The sequence below is a fragment of the Natator depressus genome, chromosome 1 (genome assembly GCF_965152275.1).
Source record: "Natator depressus isolate rNatDep1 chromosome 1, rNatDep2.hap1, whole genome shotgun sequence".
Taxonomy (NCBI): domain Eukaryota; kingdom Metazoa; phylum Chordata; order Testudines; family Cheloniidae; genus Natator; species Natator depressus.
In genome coordinates this window covers 146011398-146031934 of record NC_134234.1, presented here as the reverse complement: position 1 = coordinate 146031934, position 20537 = coordinate 146011398, and the positions used below count along the sequence as shown (strand labels likewise).

The 20537-nt window shown below is 38.5% G+C and overlaps 1 protein-coding gene across 6 annotated transcripts in view; it reads left to right on the top strand.

Annotated features, from left to right (window-relative positions):
• Positions 1-20537, top strand: part of DMD (dystrophin) — a 1886383-nt gene that overhangs the window by 1460069 nt on the left and 405777 nt on the right. For all 6 annotated transcript variants that reach the window (XM_074968560.1, XM_074968534.1, XM_074968525.1 and 3 more), the window contains one exon: positions 20153-20342. In XM_074968560.1, coding sequence (XP_074824661.1) covers positions 20153-20342 — 190 coding nt within the window. The remainder of the gene's footprint in view (positions 1-20152; positions 20343-20537) is intronic.

Genomic DNA, 20537 nt, shown 5'->3' with positions numbered 1-20537 from the left:
TTTAATGTCAGATTGACAGCTCTGGTACCTGATTATTTTTTAGCTTCAGAACAGTTACAGCATGGGCATGGCAAGCTTCTCTCCACTGGCTTGTCAACCACATTTAAAATGGAGCAGATAATTCATTCTGTCCATTAAATCCTGGGGGTCTCTGAAGAAATTGTCAGCAGCAGTGTCAATTTTGCTGGTGTTCTTTTTTCTTTAAAATTTGGAAACCTTTCAACCAGATTCTGAGTTTGGATCACAAGTTATTTTATGTAAGCCAACAGTCATCAGATGGCAACAACTTTAAGTTGGGCCGGAAAGAAATCAGTGACACAGAGGTGAGAGGTTCCCTCTCTCTTATTATCAATCCCCTGCTCTATGCACAGTCCCTGAGCAAATAACAAAAAAACCCAGAAGAGTACATTTGTGATCTGTCTCAAAATGTTAATAAGTGGAAAATTGAGAGGAAAAATGTGGTTAAACCGATAAGTCTCAAAGGAAGACCTGTTATAACACGTCTGATACATAATAAAGAAAAAATCCAGCAAGGAAAAGAGGAGCTGCTGTAAAGGAAAAGCTCAGTGGTTTATGTAGTGTGGGCAAAGTGTTCATCCTGTTGCACAGTGTTCTGTATCAGAAACATAAGAAGAAGGCAAAATAACCCATACTGTGCCCCATAGCAATTGTAATGGAGAGAGATTTCTTCATAATCTCAGCTGCTGATCCCTTTATGCTCTGAAACATAAGAACTGGTATCACTTGAAATTGTTACCCTAGCTAGGTTGCAGAGTAGCAGCCGTGTTAGTCTGTATTCGCAAAAAGAAAAGGAGTACTTGTGGCACCTTAGCGACTAACCAATTTATTTGAGCATAAGCTTTCATGAGCTACAGCTCACTTCATCGGATGCATTCAGTGGAAAATACTAGTTTATCTTTTCTTAGATTCTTTTCTCATTCAATATATGTAACTAGTCCTGTTTTGAATCCTGATGATTTTTTTGCCTCACTAATGTCCTGTGGCATTGAATTACCCAGGTTCATTTTATGTTGAGCAAAAAAGTATTTCGTTTTTATCCGTTGGATGTGTGTTGCCTTCTCATTTTTGAGTTCCTTTTTCCACTTGCCCCAGGGTACATGGTAAAAAGAAGCCTCCTGGAATGACCTCCCTCTGCAGAGTGTCATGCTCCCCTCACCCTTTCCTTCTTTCTGTATGTTTCTTGTGTTTCCTCTCAAATATTTTACATTATTATTTTTGTCATTTACTTCAAGGAAACCAATGCATTTCTGCAGCAACAACAAAGATGTTCATGAGAATCTACTATTTTCTAACCCTTGACAGTCTCCTTGTTCATTCTGCATAGACTGTTTTTTTTTTTCTGTTTTAATTCGTCAGTTCTTTGGAGGAAGAATTGACTATATAGCTTTAATCTCATACTGCCCTGAGCCTGATCCAAAACTCAGGGCACTATGACATTAAAACTGTATACCGTGGTAGTCAATCTGAATCTTTTCATTGACTTCAATGTTACTTACAATTAACTATTAATAGCTGGCCATCACAATAGTCTTGGCCATATTCTGTCCACAGGAGATGGCATTTATACATCCCTTTGTTACCCTTGGTTCTTTCAACCCAAAGCTCTTGGTAATTTTTACTCTGTGCGAGGTGGTGTCAGGAAATAAATCAAGGGAGACACGGCCGTCCAACCGATAGATGGATGGCACAAACAGGACAACACAAGACTGCTTTCACTTAAAGCTAAACTTTACTTAGTCTCAAGCACTTACACACGTCCACAACAGGTTAGTAAAACACCCCCAACCCTTGATAATTACCAAAGCTGAGTGGCTCTCGAGTGACACAGCGGCAGGCTTCCGGTGGCCAAATCTTTCATCTACCGGTGGGGACTGCAAGATGTATCCAGAGGGAGAGTCCAAAAAGAGTCCAACCACCTCAAACTTTCTCCCCTTATTTATATATTAGTAATAGAATGTCCCTTAAAGAAAACTTATTAAGTCAGCAGTTTCAATGGTCAAGCAAGAGGTTCCTTCTGATTATTGATTAACCAGGTGTGGGTTTTTCCTCAGAGTTTGCAGCCTTGAGACCCCAATAGACATTCTTGGGGCACATCCTGCTCTTCTAAAATGCATGTAGCAGCAACTTCAACACAATTCTTATCAGGAAGGACTCGGGGTCAAGCTGCCCTTTCTGTGGCACTCAAAACCCCCTCCCCTCCTGCCTTGGTCAAACTGAGAGTGCAGAATGGCCAGTTTACAGCCTGTTGATTTGGCTGCTTTTAGCAATAATCCATAGTGGTTTCAGGCACTTTACTGGTTTGCCAAAGTCTCCCCATACACCTTTGGCAGTTGATTCTCAAGCTCCACAGTGGGCATTCATTCGACGAGGGCATAGGCAATTCTACCAGCTCTGCCCAACTTCTTGGTTTGTCATACAACAGGGGCTGCAGAAGGGAGACATTGAATCATCATATCCCATATCTGCCCTGGCTCATATCCTTTTTGCCCAGTGCTTGCCCCTTATACCTTCAGGCCCCGAAGTGGTTTTGGCTACTTGTTGCTATGGCTTCGTTCCTTCTTGGTGAGCTTTCCATGTTGGGAGCCCTGTCCAAGTAGAAGCCAGAAAAAATTCAAGCTGAATCCAGCCCTATTCATAATTCTTATTAATTGTTCCTTTTATGAAATGTCTTTCCTCATCATCTCACTTCTCTAGTAATTTTTGTAACCCTTATTGCACCTTATTTTCTAGTTCTCGGATATCCTTTTTGAGATGAGATGACCAAACTGAAATACTAGTAGGGGTGAGGATGTACCATTGATGCGTATTGAGACTATTTTTATTGTGGATGTCATTACTCTTCTTAGTATAGTCTAACATTTTAGTCTTCTCTAGGGCTGCTGCTGCACACTGAAGTCTTCATTAAGCAATTGATTCTTAAATATGTTTTGCCTGTGGGGTTACCACTAATTCAGAAGCCATCCGTGTGTACAAGTAGTTTAAATTGTTCCTTCCAGTGTTCATTACTTTGCACTTGTCTTTGTTGAATTTTCTGCTATCATGTTGCCCGATTACCTAGTTTCATTTGGTCTGTCTGGAGTTACTCACAATTCTTCCTGGATTTGACTAATGTAAATAAAAGTGTGTCATCAACAAATTTGCCACCTCACTCTTTACTGCCTTTTCCAGATGGTTATTCAAGATATTGAACAATACTTTGTACTAATCTCTTGGGTATGCTGCTATTATTCCATACTGAGTGAGCATTAACAGCAGTATATATTCCTACTCTTTATTTCCTTCCACTTTACTAGTTTGTAATCCATGACCAAACTTTACTTCTCAGCCCAATATTGCCAAATTTCCCTAAGAGCCACTTGTTTGGTACTTCATCAAAATACCTTTGAAAATCTAAATAAGTTATAGTTACTTGTTTTAAATTTTTGCATGTTCTATTTCAATTAATTTTAACAAGAAACAGAAAATATATTTTTCCCCAAAGCCATGCTATTTTGTCCTATAATAGTATTTTTATAACAGTTTTATAATAATTTTCTAAACTGTTTACAGGTTATAAGATAAACATTATTTTCACAAGCTCACTCTTTATACTAAGTAAGCACAGCCTACCTTTTAGTGCTCTAGTATAACAACTATTTTTAATGATGAATTACATATCTCAGCTACTTCATTTCCATTTTCCTTCAAAATGTTCTGATGAAAACCATCATCCAGTTGTAGAGATTTATTGGAATGTAACATCTCAAGGTTTTCCACCACATTATTTTGGATACCTATTTCTCTGACAATGTCTCGCCTTTGCTACCTGTAAAGAGTAATCTGGGGAAAAGTATTTTTATATTATCTTCTTTAAGCAAAATCGGGTGTAAAAATATCATTTAGATTCTCTGCAGTTTCCTATTCTGCCATCTTTGATAGCTAATGTTTAGTTAGCAATTTCTATTAAAAAAAAGTCTGATTACAATTTAAAATCAAGATTCTGAAAATATTCCTTCGAATATTTATGCTTGCTTTTGATTTCTGTAATGACAAATTACATAATCATTGTGTCTTTCAGTGATAGATTATTTACTAAAAGAAATATTCTTACACTGAGAACTGAGCAGTCTCAAATATGAGAATGTTAAGCTTCTGATGGTTCTTTCTTTAAGGAGAGTAATTAACATTTATAGTTTTGGGTATTGATTAATGTGCATCCGCCACCATGCGATTTGCTTGCTTTGCAGTCAGCCATACTGATTGTAAATTGTTGACCATGATTTTGTGTTTGTTTAGTGTCATCAACAAACACTGAAAATATCTTGGAAAAATCCCACTCACCTTGTTCTGGAGCAAATAAGCTACAGTTCGATAATCTTCACTTTTATGATCGTGCCTTTTCAAATTGGGCTTATTAAAATAATATAAATAAGCCATTGTTTATTCAGTTTGATATGATGAATAAACTAGTATGCTAACAATCTTGGTCAGCTTTGATCATGTAAATATCATTTAGTAATATCAAATCATTGAGATATTTTAATGTAATGAATGGATACCAATTGACATGACCCTGCTTTGGATCATCGAGAATGAGGTGCATTTGTTACACAGTAGGTTAAAATGGCACTTCAGTGTATTCAATAACTGCAAAATAAATCCAGGTAGGTTTTAAAAATCCATGATTTCCTCAAAAAATTAGTACCTTTACATTTTAGATGGGTGCAAAAGGTAAAATATTACTGCATGTGTAATTTATTCAGTAAAATATAGAAAAGTAGAGACTCAACGTTAGGGACGCATTAGCACATCCTATTGCCAAAATATCACACTTGTTATAACAATAACCTTCTAATGACATTTTTCAGCTTAAAATTGCTCTTGCTAATTTTTGTGCAGTCAGTGCAAGTATTTTATTGCAAGAGAAAAGAGTAAAGTGGAGCAGTGGACAGATAAATCTGCAAAAGTTGTCTCTTCCTGACAATGCATTTGCAAGCTTGCTCATTAGCATTTTTAACAAAAAGGTGACAGTTGTCTGTACTATGAATATCTTAAAGTGCTTTAATATCAGTTATACCTCATTTCTTGCTAATTGCACCATAATGCACCCATCTAAAGCATTTAGCTGAGGTTGAGTAAATTCTGATTTCTGTGTTAAGATTGTGTGACACTTCTGAAAGGGCATAGCTCTAATTTTAAGTGTTTTATCCTCTTGCAAATTGTTTTATTTACAAGAATAGCAAGGCAAAATATTTTTCCCATTGACTCTTAATGTCCTCCTTATATTATTTCAGAAAATGCCTTGCAGAATTACTTTGAAAAAATAAATCCCATACAGATTGCAGTATTAGAACGAAGGGCTGGAAAAATTGACTGGACACCTACTGTCTGGAGGAACAAACCTTGCAGCCAAAGATAGACAGGAAGTTAGGGAAGCCCCAGCGTGCAAGCCCGAAAACTATACTACCCCCAGCTACTCAAAAAGGAGTTTGGGATTTCTACCTTGGATCCTATTGGTCTTACTGTCTTTCATATCAGCCTCTGAGAAGAAGGCATCTGATAAAAGTGAAACTTAGCTCTGCTACAACTTTGTGTAGAGCTGGTTTTCCAGCACCATGTTAGAAAAGCTAGTTAGAATGGTTGATTTAATTAATGCTGGTTGCAAATGGCACTAAGGACACAAACAGGTAGCCAGGAATTGGCATGGCACAGGGGCATCCTAGCTATGCTCCTATGTGAATCTTTCCCATGTAAGTGGCAATTCACTGGAAGATCATCACTATACAGGGGTGATCCCTTCCCCCGCCCCGGGCTGGGTAATGACAGACTACACCAATGGAGTGGCACACGGCTGCCCATGAAATATGGCCCATTATCTTTACATGTTTTTAACTTGTGTATACATAGTGGGTCTGATGCAGCACCAAATGAAATCAATGGGAATTTTCTCATTGACTTCTCTTGGTACTAAATCAGGCATAATAATAATGTTTGTCTTGCTGTAATTAAACCTTATTTTATATAATATGTTTATAAACCATATTTGATGTTTCACATGCTAAAGTGTAGATGATAAAACCAAAGGCTGGAAGACTAACTTAGAAGCTTCCATTTGAAAGGTATTCATTTAGAAAAGCACTCATGGCTATACACTTGCATTCCTAAAGACTTTTTCCTGCACCATGTGACTGATATATGTTATTTGTGTAAGATAGTATGAACTTGTGTGCTTGCCTTATGGCTTTCTTCTCAAAGCACATTTATCTGAAATGGGTACATTTAAAAAAAATAGTTGTTGTTTACGTTAGCAAGTTAAATTGCTGCATCCATCTCATCACTTTTTCACCTCTGTAGAATTGTAAACATGAACTTATTTCCTGGCAGACGAGCTGGGCTGCAATTTTCAGCTAATTGGAAGAAGCAGACCTGAGTCGGGTACTGTCCGCCTGATTTCAGTCTTAAGATATGATGATGATTATTGTGTCAAATACAATCAAGAATGTGGGCCTTGAAATGACAAGAGGCCTAGCTGTTTTTAGTTCAGGATTTTATATCAAGTTAGACCTCCTGTTCACAGATAGTCACATCTGGTTGCAAAAGAATACTATTTTAAATGTGCAATTTGTAGACTGAAATAAATTAGGGTTGAGAAAGCTTGATGTTTTGAAATCTGCATGGCACCACTATACTCCTCACATAATCACCACTTTCAGTTTCTTAAACAGATTGTCGCGTACATGTATGTTTTAAATAGTTATTTTGGTTAAAGAGAACAAAATATGCTTGAATGTTTTGTTAAAAGACTTTATGCTGGGTCTTCCAGTGTTCTATGAATGAGTCAAGTATGAAACTATGCATTAGTGACCATAACTAAATTGTGAAAAAATTATTTGGGAACATTTTGTTAAAGTACTCCAGCATATTAAGAAATAGATTCTTGGATAATTTATCTAGAATTTGTTGTAGCTAAAATCTATATGATAACCCATGCAAAAAATATAAGACACAAGCCAATAAACCAAGTTTAACTTAATTTTAAAAGTACAAACAAATGATGTGGTTTCTGATGCTTATCTGGGAGAAGAAAACAATTCAGATTAAGTTTTTTGTTTTATTTGATAAGATTAAGTTTTGATGAGTTGGTAATGATAATGAGATCATAGAAACAAAATTTAAATAACAAGGGTGCTTACTTGAAGTTATTTCCAGGATATTATAATATCACTAAGTAGTAGGATCCTCCCTGCTAATATAGAATCCGTGTCCTTATCTGTCTTTTATTAATTGATTGAGTGAGTCCCCATGATTTATACCTACCAAGAACCAGTTCTCTGGTAGATTTTAATAATCTGATAATAATTTTCTGTTTTGTAATTTCTTGAAGCAGAACTTGGGCCCCAGTTCAGCAAAATGCATGGAGTGGAATCCTGGCCCCCCTGAAGTCAATGGGAGTGTAGGAATTTATTTCTGGGGGGGTAGGATTTCACCATTAATGGTTTAACATCAAGCGTGTGTGCTTAAGTTCTATTGAAATCAGCGTGATTTGAGCACTTGCTCAATTGGGGCGTGAAGGTCCATCATCTCTGCTTTTTCCTTTCTTTTGAGTTTAAACCAGTACAAGTCAGGTGACAGTCCAGTTTGCAGTCCAGCACTTTGCAAACAACACAGAAACTATGGTTACTAGGTTACCTGTATGTACTGTAATATATAATCTGTCCTGCACCACTTCAAGCTATGCCTTCCAGGGTATGACATCAGTTTTCGAGAAGGAACACTTTTTACATTCAAGTATGCTCGAGGACCTAGGCTCTAGGACTTTCGAAACATACTGGAATATAAATAACAAGTGTGTGTACATATAAATAGTAATGGGTGTGTGCATATACGCGTTTTCATGTATATAATTTATAGTAGTAGGTCTTAACTAGTACTAGTTACTGCATTGTAGATCAGTATATGAAGCAGGAGCCTTTCTCCTAGCTGCTGCTTTCACTACATCTTCTCCAGAGGCTGGGTAATTCATAGCTACCTATAACTTCTAGATTGAATAGTGCAGCGCTGGACCTCCATTGCTGCTTGGTAGTGCTGCTTTTTCTGTACTTGTAGGTTTTTTAAAGATTTTATTCATAAAACGCAAGGTGGCAGACCGTCAGAATGCTTATTTTTTTTAAAAAAAATGTCTACAGTCACTTGTGCTTCAGTTTAATCTACGTATTACATTGCGCCCATTGCTGTGTTTTGAGAGTTCTGGTTAAAGACCACCCGCCTCCGTAAGAAGAAATATAATGCAGTTACTCCTACATAGGGTGTATTCTAGCCACACATCATCACATAATACACAGAATAACATAAAATAGAAATACTAACAGAAAAAAAGTAAATCCGTTGGAAAATAAGCCCTATTCTGTTGCATGGTAGCAGGGAGTACTACTCGCAAGGCCAGCAAGCTCAACATCTGGGAGGTGACAGCTTTAACTGAAAACTATGCTAACAGTTTAATAGTGTCTTTTTTGAGTCTTAATTCATCTAATGTAATGCCATCAATTATTAAATTTAGTTGTTTATACAGTAGTTAACAGTAAGAAAACAAATGCCTTTAAAACCTAATTATTTTGATAATCAGTTTTAATTACACTTAACTACTTTGTAAGCCAAAATTTTATCTTAATAAATTGTATCTGAATAATTAAACTAGTTATTAGATACCACCATTGACTGCTGTGAAATCTCAAGAGTGATACGTTTTGGACTGCAGTAAAAATTGAAATAGTCAAATATATGAGATCAGAGATCAGAATTTAAAGTACTGGAGACTCAAGTGAAGACACTTGAGAAGAGTGTATGATGACGGATTGATGTATAAATTAAAAGTCCTAAATATGTACCTCATTTACCTAAGAGATGACAAAAGAGGCATGAAAGTAATAATGATAGCATAATAATCTTCACACTTATTCATCTGTTTACGTGGTGAAGTTGTTAGTGATAAGGTAGGGTGTGAATTTAAAGCGCAATAGTTATTCTGGAATAGCTTCTCGTGTGGACACTATTATTCAGAAATAAAAGTGCCTTTTTCCAGTTTAGCTAATCTATTTGCAAAAACAAAATAATTGGTGGCATACATGTGGGAAGAGTTGTTAAAATTTACCTTAGCAGAACCAACAAGTTCAGGAAAGCATCATACTTAATGGATTCCTTTCATTCTGTGACCCAGATACAGTTACTTAGGTGCCTGTCTGCATCTTTAGGCACCTAAGTCTGCCACTTGGGTACCATGGACATTTTCAAAGCCGCTGCTCTGATGCCTAAGTACCCCTGGGTGCCTGATATTCCACCAACTGGCGTTTTCAAAGCAGTCTTAAGAGCTACTGCCATCCCACAGCTAATCAGCTGCTCAGAGTCCTAGTGTGTGCCAAAGTCCTGGAGGCATTGAAGCAGGATTTTTAAACTAGGCAGGAGAATCTCAACAACAGGACCCACGCCTGTAGGCATCTTGGGAGCAAACTTAAGACTAACACCTTTCAGACCCTGAAGCAGGTGGACTGCATGCAGGTCACCAATAGGGTGAGGGCAGCACAACAGCTACAAAAAAGATGCTCTGGGTACAGGGTAGTATAGGGTAAGTGTGAGAGAGAGGTGTTGAGCATGAGCAGGACAAAGAGAAAATTTTGGCTGCTAGGGTATAGTCTACCTTAACAGCTAACCTAGCTTAGGAGCCTGACTTCAGGAGAGAGTTCTTTGCTGAGGACCCTAGTTCAGGGCTGGAAATTCCATTAGGCAGCAGGGCACCTAGGGGTTAGGTTTACAATGCTTAATGGAGTAGCATCTAAATGCCTTTACGGATCTGGGCTTACTCTCCTAGGTCAGATATCATCTAACTCCTCCAGCTCTTGAGTGAATCACTGAAACATATTCAGCCACAGACTAAATGGTTCCAGAAAGGATCAGTGCCCCCCTCAACATTAGTTCCACAAGGGATGTCTAGACGCACTGTAGCTCAGCTATCACAGAAGAAATCTGCGAAACTACCATCAGTCATCTATCAACCTTTTCATATATCACTACAGACTTTACATTTTAACCTTCAGCAGAATCATCCTGTGGCAAGAAGGTGCTCCAAGTAGTGGTCCTAACATAAATTCATATTACTAATGTGAAGGATTTTAAGTCAGGATTCAGAATGGGAAGTGTATTATCTGATTATTTTCCTTTCTGGAATTGACCTATCCTTCATCTCTTGAAATGAATTATTTCAGTATTTCTATGATGGCCCCTTAACAGGTCAAAGTGTATCACTGGAATTAACTGTTCCAATTCCGTTTTGCAGTTACTCAGCTATCATGATGACAGAAGGGATGTGGCTAAAGCCCCTAGCCTTTTGTGGACAAATGTGAACTTCCTCCATTATTTACTGGAAAGGAGGCACAGACCAGAAGGTCTTGAATTCAGAGAGTGATTAGCCCCAGAAAATGAAAGTTCAGGTAACTTTAAATTGTGCTGAATAGGAATACCAAAAGAGAGAAAATGCATTTAAATAGAAGAGCTCACAAAGTGTAGAATTAAAGCCTGTACAAGTTACTGAGCCAGCCAGCATCCAATATATTTTACTTTCAACCCAGCGTGGTAACATTAGACCACCACAGCACACAGATGGACGTGCCATTTAGCAGACCATAGAACACTCTGATTTTCCCCATTAGATCACACTTAAAGAAACACCTGTGCTAAATAAATTTATGACAGTTCACGGGGATATGCTCCGTGTTGTTGTTTTTTATTTATTTTTTACTTTCTGCAGTGCTCATTTATTCTTATGAAAATAATGAAGAATACTTATTGTAACAGGGTCAGGTCAGATGGCTACAGGAAAGTGGTCCTGTTGGGATCCTGGAAGTGGGCAGGCAGAAGCCTGTCCACTGATAAAGGACCTCTCCCAGCCTAAGGGAAGGATCCACAAGGCCCAAGATCTCAATTAATTACGGAAGACAGCTAAAAATATATCAGGGGCAGGAGTCACAGCGCTAAATGAAGGGAACCTGATGGGGACACCGAGCAGAGAACCCAGACAGCACCCACTGCTTCTCGAAGGTGTCAAGGGAACCAATGGATGTCGCTCAGAGGAACTCTGCCCGGATGCGTAAGCGGACGGAGGATCAGAAATAGGCCATGCAGTTGCAGTGGGTTATATGATTTTTCTGGTGTACATTGGAATAATACTTCCTTATTTACTTTCTCCATACCACTCATGATTTTATAGACCTCAATCATATCCCCCCACCCCTCTTAGTCGTAAGGAGCATAAGGATTATAATTGACATTTTGCAGATGGGTAAATAGGGCAAAAAAGTTTAAATGATTTGCTCAACATCATGTAGTCAACAGTAGAGCTGGGAAGATAAATCAATATCCCTGACTTCTAGGCCTTTCCCACATACCTTTGTATATATATTAGTATGGCTCCGTGTCTGTCATGGAGCTGTAGAAGTCACAGATTCCATGATTTTCCTTGACTTCTGCAGTGGCCAGTATGGCTGACCCCAAGCCAGCCCAAGCAGTTGGCTCAAGGGACCGGCTCCAGGGCCAGTCGCACTGTGACTAAATCGTAGCCTTATGTATTAGTAGATACATACAACTAACTGTGGTATGTAACCTATCATTTAAATCAGCTTCTGTACCAGATGACTGGAGGATAGCTAATGTGACACCAACTTTTTAAAAAAAGCTCCAGAGGTGATCCCAGCAATTACAGGCTGGTAAGCCGAACTTCAGCACCAGGCAAATTGGTTGAAACTGTAATAAAGAACAGAATTCTCAGACACGTAGATGAACACGGTTTGTTGGGGAAGTGTCAACATGTTTTTTATAAAGGGAAATCATACGTCATTAATCTACTAGAATGTATTGGGGCACCAAGCATGTGGACAAGGGTGATCCAGTGGATATACTGTACTTAGATTTTCAGAGAGCCCTTGGCAAGGTTCATTGCCAAAGGCTCTTAAGCAAAGTAAGCTGTCATGGGATAAGAGGGAAGGTCCTCTCTTGGATCAGTAACTAGTTAAAAGATAGGAAACAAAGAGTAGGAATGGTGAGTTTTCAGAATGAAGAGAGGTAAATACTCATATCCCTCAGTGGTCCCCTGTAGTGGAACCAGTACTATTCAGCATATTCATAAATGATGTGTAAACAAGGGGTAAACAGTGAGGTGGCAAAATTTGCAGATGGTACAAAACTACTCAAGATAGTTAAGTCCAAAGGAGACTGTGAAGAGCTACAAAGGGATGTGACAAAACTGGGTGATTTGACTACAAAATGGCAAATGAAATTCAGTGTTGATAAAGCAAAGTAATGCACATTGGAAAACAATCCCAACTATGCGTATAAAATGATGGGGTCTAAATGTGCCACTACCACTCAAGAAAGAGATCTTGGAGTCATTGTGGATAGTTCTCTGAAAATATCCACTCAGCGCAGCAGCAGTCAAAAAAGCTGACAATGTTGAGAATCATTAGGAAAGGGATAGATAATAGGACAGAAAATATATTGCCTCTATATAAATCCATGGTATGCCCACGTCTTGAATACTGTATACAGATCTAGTCACTCCATCACAAAAAAGATATAATGGAATTGGAAAAGGTACAGAAAAGGGCAACAAAAATGATTAGGGGTATGGAACAGCTTTCATATAAGGAGAGATTAATAAGACTGGGACTTTTCAGCTTGGAAAGGAGACAACTGAGGGGGAATATGCTAGAGGTCTATAAAATCATGACTAGTGTGAGAAAGTAAATAAGAAAGTGTTATTACTCCTCTTCATAACATAAGAACTAGGGGTCACCAAATGAAATTCATAGTTAGCATGTTTAAAACAAACAAAAGGAAGTATTTTCGACACAGTGTAGTCGACCTGTGGAATTCATTGCCATAGGATGTTGTGAAGGCCAAGATTGTAACAGAGTTTAAAAAAGAACTAGGTAAGTTTGTGGAGGATAGGTCCATCAATGGCTATTAGCCAGGATGGTCAGGAATGGTATCTCTAGCCTCTGTTTGCCAGAAGCTGGGAATGGGCGACGGGGGCGATCTTTTCTATTCATTCCTTCTGAAGTCTGTGGCGTTAGCCTCTGTCAGAAGACAGGATACTAGGCTAGGTGGACCATTAGTCTGACCCAGTATGGCTGTTTTTATGTACTGTGTGTTGTATGAAGTTTAGTATTGTTGACTAAAGGTGACTCAAGAATATTTTTAACAGTTGCATGGTATTTTTAAGATTTCTCCTCTTCTGGGTTCTGATGGAGTATGCCACAGAAACATGATCCTTTGTTTCAGCCTTTGTGTTTAGCACATTTGAAAGAATGACAAAACTATTTAAATAAAGTTGGAATGGAAGTGCTTACTTCTGTTACTGGATTCTGTTAATATAAGTGAAACACATTCATCTATTTTATTCTATATACACAGAGCAGGAATTCCTGAAACCGCTCTAAAAATGCTATTAACTATTTTGTAGAAAACATTTTATTGAATAAACCACATTAAGGAAACAATAAAGAAATATGAGTAAAACTGTAATTATCTGGATCCCCTTTTGGTAGGAAAGAGACATTAAAGCATTTGATAATTGCATCTTCAGATCAAATTAGTTTCTATGTAAATCTGAGGAACATCCAAACTTCAGATAACCAGTGATTTGGATAATTGGGGTTCACTAGCATTAAATTTGAAACATAAACACTTCCCTAATACAGGCTTTTAACTTTCATATGTTTCACCTAGGGCTTTGGCAGCCAAATTTTAAAACATTAATCTTAGATTTTAGGTTGAGCAGGCCCTTAAAACTTCAAAAGCAGATGTGGGGATTTGCTTTCTGGAAGGATTGAAGATGATTCTTGGGGTGGAAACTCTACTGCTTCTCCTACCAGTTTGCCATGTTTGCAGTAGTGCCATCATCATGTCAAGTTAGACAGTAAAGAACTAGGGGCATCTTAACAGAATGTCATGTTTTCATTTCTTTGGTTTGTTTTTTACCTTTAGCAATTCAAAATAGTGTGTGTGGAGGAAGTGGGGGGGTTGTAGTATTTAGATTGCCCAGCCTTCTTCTATGAAAATAAATGTTCCCTCCCTCACCCATCGTCCTTTGTTATAATTTGTACTTGATATAAAATCAAACTTATATTTAGATGATACAAGCCCAGGAAACCCTGTCTTAAATTATTTATTTAATGCCACTAAACTCCTCATCCAGAGTATGTATTTCCCTCTCTCCTATAATTTTCTTGTGGTTTTCATTATTATATCCTAAATGTGACATCCGAATTGCTTTATTCATCATCTTAGAGGCCTTCCTTTCCACATTTCAATCTTATTATTTTGCAAATACATCACCGTTTAAAGAACCAATTATATTAAAATATATGGATGTACTGCAGAGATTTCAGAAAGCAGCATGGAATATGCCTATTCCAGTTTCAAATTCCAATTTTTGTGAGATTATTGTTAAATGATAAAGGTTGTGACTTTGTTTTGAAGAGTAAGTCATTCTCCCCCTCCCCCCCGATTCATGTAAAGTCTGTGTATGACTGATTTAAGAATTCAGTGCAAGCACCTAAAAAGTTAACACTTTTTAAACACATCAACAATCTAAAGATCTAAATTTTTTTTTAAATAAAAAGAGAGAGAGAGAGAATAAGAGAGAACCTATTTCAAATAAGTATCCCATTTCCAATAATCTTTTTGGGTGTTATTTCTTCCATAGTTGAGAGGGTGACCTGTCACGATTACTATATAGAGAGAGAGTAAGTAAAATGTTAAATGCGCCAATATTTAGAAGGCAAAAATACCAGTGGTTTTGTAGTTAATAGTATGCTCTGTGGAAAACCATGTGGTTTTGCACGCTCAAAGAATTATGCTCCCTAAGATTTCTGAGTCATAGCAGAACAGTGTCAGAATATTCTTTATAGCTAACATGTATCTCACTGTAAGCCCAGTACAATTAAAGAAGGTATTGTTTCTTGTAGTGTAGACGCTTCCATCAAACATAAATTCCGGTCTTCAGCAATATGTCTACATCTGGTCTATTTTTCCCTTGACCTGAGCTCATGTTCATAAATTTTCTAGATTAAAAATTACCTATTTATTAACATCAGTGGGTCAGTTTTAGTTTTTGATCCTACTTTTCAGCCTACAATGCAGAAAATAACAAATTCCTTTTCTTTTATACCTTGGTATGCTATTTGCAGCATGCAGCTATATTTATCAGATCTGCTGAGGTTCACATTAATTCTACTTAGAATCATGCCTGTGTCCCAGGTTTCAGAGGAAATTCAGGTTATTAGGGAATTGATCCACATTATAAAGCAAGGTTCTGATCTTGCAAAGATTTAACCATGGGCTTAGTTTTTGTAGGATTGGGCCCTAACTGTGGTCCACTAGTGATGCAAGCTGTATTACATGATATATTTAAAACTAAATTTAAAAAACACTAAAAAAAGCATAATTTACAGAAGAATCCTGCTCTGTAGAACTGGATAACCCACATGGTCTTTTTCCATCTTCGGTGAATAAGGCAATACACAGATGCAAGACATCTGCTATAACACAAAGCTGAGTCAAGTGATGTCACAAGAAAGTTGTCTTGCCACTGTTGTGCCCTCTCACACTGTCACCCAAACAAACCAGGGTTCAATAATGGCAAATGAGTAGAGAACCATCCTGTAGCCTGTATGCTCCAGCTCACACCAGTTGAGCACTTACCACCCAGTGTATATCAGACCTGGACGATATGATGTTGTCTTAATTGATTCCACACTGGAGTTGGCAGCTCTGGAGATGCGATGCTCAAGTGGGGCTACACTTTTGGCCCCAATACCTGTGACTGTGGCAAAGAGCCTCAAAATATAAAAAGAAAAGGAGGACTTGTGGCACCTTAGAGACTAACAAATTTATTTGAGCATAAGCTTTCGTGAGCTACAGCTCACTTCATCGGCTGCATTCAGTGGAAAATACAGTGGGGAGATTTATATACATAGAGAACATGAAACAATGGGTGTTACCATACACACTATAACGAGTGATCACTTAAGGTGAGCTATTACCAGCAGGGGGAGGGGGGAGAACCTTTTGTAGTGATAATAGAGACTGTCCGGTTTGGCCAATGTACATGGCAGAGGGGCATTGCTGGCACATGATGGCATATATCACATTAGTAGATGTGCAGGTGAATGAGTCCCTGATGGTGTGGCTCATGTGGTTGGGTCCTCTGATGGTGTCGCTAGAGTGGATATGGCGACAGAGTAGGCAATGAGGTTTGTTACAGGGATTGGTTCCTGGATTAGTGTTTCTGTGGTGTGGTGTGTAGTTGCTGGTGAGTATTTGCTTCAGGTTGGGGGGCTGTCTGTAAGCGAGGACTGACCTGTCTCCTAAAGTCTGTGAGAGTGAGGGATCGTTTTCCAGGATAGGTTGCAGATGCTGGAGAGGTTTTAGCTGGGGGCTAAGTGGCATCCTGTTAGTTTCCTTGTTGGGCCTGTCCTGTAGTAAGTGACTTCTGGGTACCCATCTCGCTCTGTCAAGCTGTTTCCTCACTTCCCCAGGTGGGTATTGTAGTTTTAAGAATGCTTGATAAAGATCTTGTAAGAGTTTTTTCTGTCTGAGGGATTGGAGCAAATTTGGTTGTATCTTAGGGGCTGTAGACAACGGATTGTGTGATATGTCCTGGATGGAAGCTGGAGGCATATAAGTAAGTATAGCGGTCAGTAGGTTTCCGGTATAGGGTGGTGTTTATGTGACCATCACTTATTTGCACTGTAGTGTCCAGGAAGTGGGCTGGTCCAGGCTGAGGTTGATGGGGGGTGGAAATTATTGAAATCCAGGTGGAATTCTTCAAGGGCCTCCTTCCCGTGGGTCCATATGATTAAGTTGTCACCAGTGTAGCGCAAGTATAGGAGGGGCGGTAGGGGATGAGAGCTGAGGAAGCGTTGTCCTAAGTCAGACATAAAAATGATGGCATACTGTGGGGCAATGTGGGTACCCATAGCAGTGCCACTGACTTGAAGGTATAAGTTGTCCCCAAATCTGAAATGTTTGTGGGTGAGGACAAAGTCACAAAGCTCAGCCACTGGGTGTACCGTGGCCTCATCAAGGATACTGTTCCTGACAGCTTGTAGTCCATCCTCGTGTGGAATATTGGTGTAAAGAGCTTCTACATCCATGGTGGCCAGGATGGTGTTTTCAGGAAGATCAGTGATACATTGTAGTTTCCTCAGGAAGTTGGTGGTTCTTGAAGATAGCTAGGAGTGCTGGTAGCGTAGGGTCTGAGGAGAGAGTCCAAATAGCCAGATAATCCTGCTGTAAGAGTGCCAATGCCTGAAATGATGGGGCATCCAGGTTTTCCAGGTTTATGGATCTTGGGTAGCAGATAGAATACCCCTGGTTGGGGCTCTAGGGGTGTGTCCATGTAGATTTGTTCCTGTGCTATAGCAGGGAGTTTCTTGAGTAGATGGTGTAGTTTCTTTTGGTACTCCTCAGTGGGATCGGAGGATAGTGGCCTGGAGAATGTGGTGTTGGACAGTTGCCTGGCAGCCTCCTGTTCATAATCCGACCTGTTCATTATGTTCTTTCCCTCTCTTGGTATTGACACCTCCTCATCAATGGTTGGGAGTGGACTACATCCACCCTGATTGAATTGGCCCTATCAACAGTGGTTCTCCACTTGTAAGGTAACTCCCTTCTCTTCATGTATAATAATGCCTGCATCTGTAATTTTCACTCCATGCATCTGAAGAAGTGGGTTTTTTACCCATGAAAGCTTATGCCCAAATAAATCTGTTAGTCTTTAAGGTGCCAACAGACTCTTCGTTGTTTTTATCATCATATGGACACTTAGAGCCACTTTTTGATGCTACTCATACTAGTGTAAAATTGGAATAATTCTATTGATTTAAAGAGAGTAACTCCGGATTTGTACATATGTAACTGACATCAGAATACAGTCCTTTATCTCTTAGAGAAATAATAAATGAATGAATGAATAGCCTAAGACAAGGGATTTAACATTTTTTCTCTCTTTCCCTATTACAAAAATGGGTTCAATAATTATACTCACCTTTGTCACAAGGAACATGAATTGTGGATTTTAGCTCTGAATTAATAAATTGTCATTTGACTGAATTGAATTCGCTGCTCTCACACTTCTGAGCTATGATTGGCTGCTTTAAATCCCTCTGTTTCCTGGCTGTATTCATAGTTTGGAAGAATCCTTGATGAAAAAACATGGAAAATGGGTAAAGCACCTCAAACTGTTTTTCAGCCTAATTCTTGTTTTTTCTGGTTCAGCAACAGCTAGGTATTAGGTTGTGCCTTTCGTTCTTTAGGAACCTAACCTTTTGGTGACAATAGACAAGATTTGATATTGGCTCTAGCACACAGAAATTTCATGATTTCAGTGTGAATTGGTGGGAAATTTACAATGTTGGAAAATATTTCTGGGATAATCTGTTGTGCAACTTTCTTTCAGACTACCTAGAAAACTGCATCACTCTTGGACTTCCAACCCAAACATAAATGCTCATCAGTAGAAAGTTGTGTAAATTCAGGTCACATAGCTGTTCGTTAGCCAGGAAAAGTAGGCTATGCTGAAACATCATGCACAGATATGAAACTAGCTATTGGTTGAAGACTGAACATATGATTGAGCAGTGCAACTCTGGAAATACCTCCCACAATCAGATGCATATGGCGATATGTTTACTGCAGATAGGGGAAGATACATATAGAATTCTGCTGCTTTGCTGTCACACACAGATCTATCGACAGTAGGAGGCAATTGTTTGAGAGTCTCCTCAGCGGTAGGATTCTGATGTATAAGAGACCTAGTCTTAACTTCCTTTGCCAATCAGCATACGGAGCTAATGTTCAGTTATCACACCTTAAACTATATTTATGAGATGATCAATGTTTAGACTCAACCCTTTTATTATGAATGGTTGATACTTTCTGAACCTATTCCATGCATTCCAAGCTAATGCAGTGAAGACAAAAGAGGAGGCTTCTATCCTGTGTTAGCAATAACTACACTGCTGAAGAATGTGTGCTCAGCAAAAACATCTCCCATGATGAATAAACAACTCATGCATGAGCAGTGCTGCCATCAGATCTTCAGGAGTTGTTTATTGCTGAGTATGCACTTCCCATGATAAAGTTACTGTCCAAATAAATTATAGTTTTGCTTAATAATTGACAGTTACATATTAATAAGTGATGTGTCACATGCAGGTGTTTGAATTTTTAATCCATTTTGAGCCTAAATTTAATAATCAAAATGTGTGCGTGCAAATAGAACATAAATTTTCTACTAGTTCTGATGGATCAGACCAAATTTACCATATACCAAAGGGATTTTTATTACAGGAACGCTTGGTCCTTGAATATTCTTCTTTACCGAATTGTTATAATTTAGGTTTTTGCCAAAGGCAGAGAAATATTCTTGAGATTTCAAAGGTGATCTTTTATTAAAAAGCTGATATAGATCTTTTTATGGTTGTTTCATTGTATAATTTGTGTAAGACCTTTCTATATGGTCGAGCAGCTTCATGACCCTTTGAACATCTTCTGCATTGTTAGGACACAAGGTTTTGAATACAGCTCCCAAAGCTTGCAATTTAGATGAATTATTAATTGGAGTAAACTATCCTTGCCATTCAGTGACCAAAAACTACTTTGTGATTTCCAAAAATTAAACAAGCTTGCAGGCAGCAGCAGGCTTATGAGTGATAAGTGAAAAAGCTTTGATCATATTTGAAAGGAATTAACCTTGATTTGTTTGAGTTCCAAAATTTCAGGTATAGTACATGGTGTTCTTTACCAAAGTAATGTCATTTCCTCTAGATTGCAGTTGAAAAATGTCATTGTGTACCTCCTCCCACCATCCAAAAAGACAGAGATGAACATTAGCTTGGGGGGTGGAGGGGCATACAGTATATAGTGCATCATTCTTATGTACATTTTCTTTCATTATCGTAGCTTATCTACAAATTCTCTTCTCTTGATTAGTACAGTAAAAACCTGCTGTGGGTTTGTGGGTTTGTTTGTTTGTTTTTAAAAAATCTACACTTGTTCTGATTTCTGTGAGTGCTGCATTTGACTGTTTGTGCTTGCACAGGGTTAGTGAGCAAGAAGCTGAACTGGAAGCAGCTCTAAGGCTGCTGCAACAGTTCTACCTGGATCTGGAAAAGTTCCTTGCCTGGCTTACAGAAGCAGAGACAACTGCCAATGTCCTGCAGGATGCTACACACAAGGAAAGGATACTAGAGGACACGAAAGAGGTTCGGGAGCTCATGAAACAGTGGCAGGTAAGTCGAGTGTTTTAGCTACATAGACCTGCATGAATGCAAGATAATGATTTCTTTGTGCTTGTGCATGCTGTTTAGCTTATTTTAAACTGAAATGAAATTGAAAATAATACTGATTGTGGTACCGATGTTTAATGGTTGCTTTGGGGAATTCCTTTAAAAATTGGGTGACACACATTCTGATTCTGTTTAACA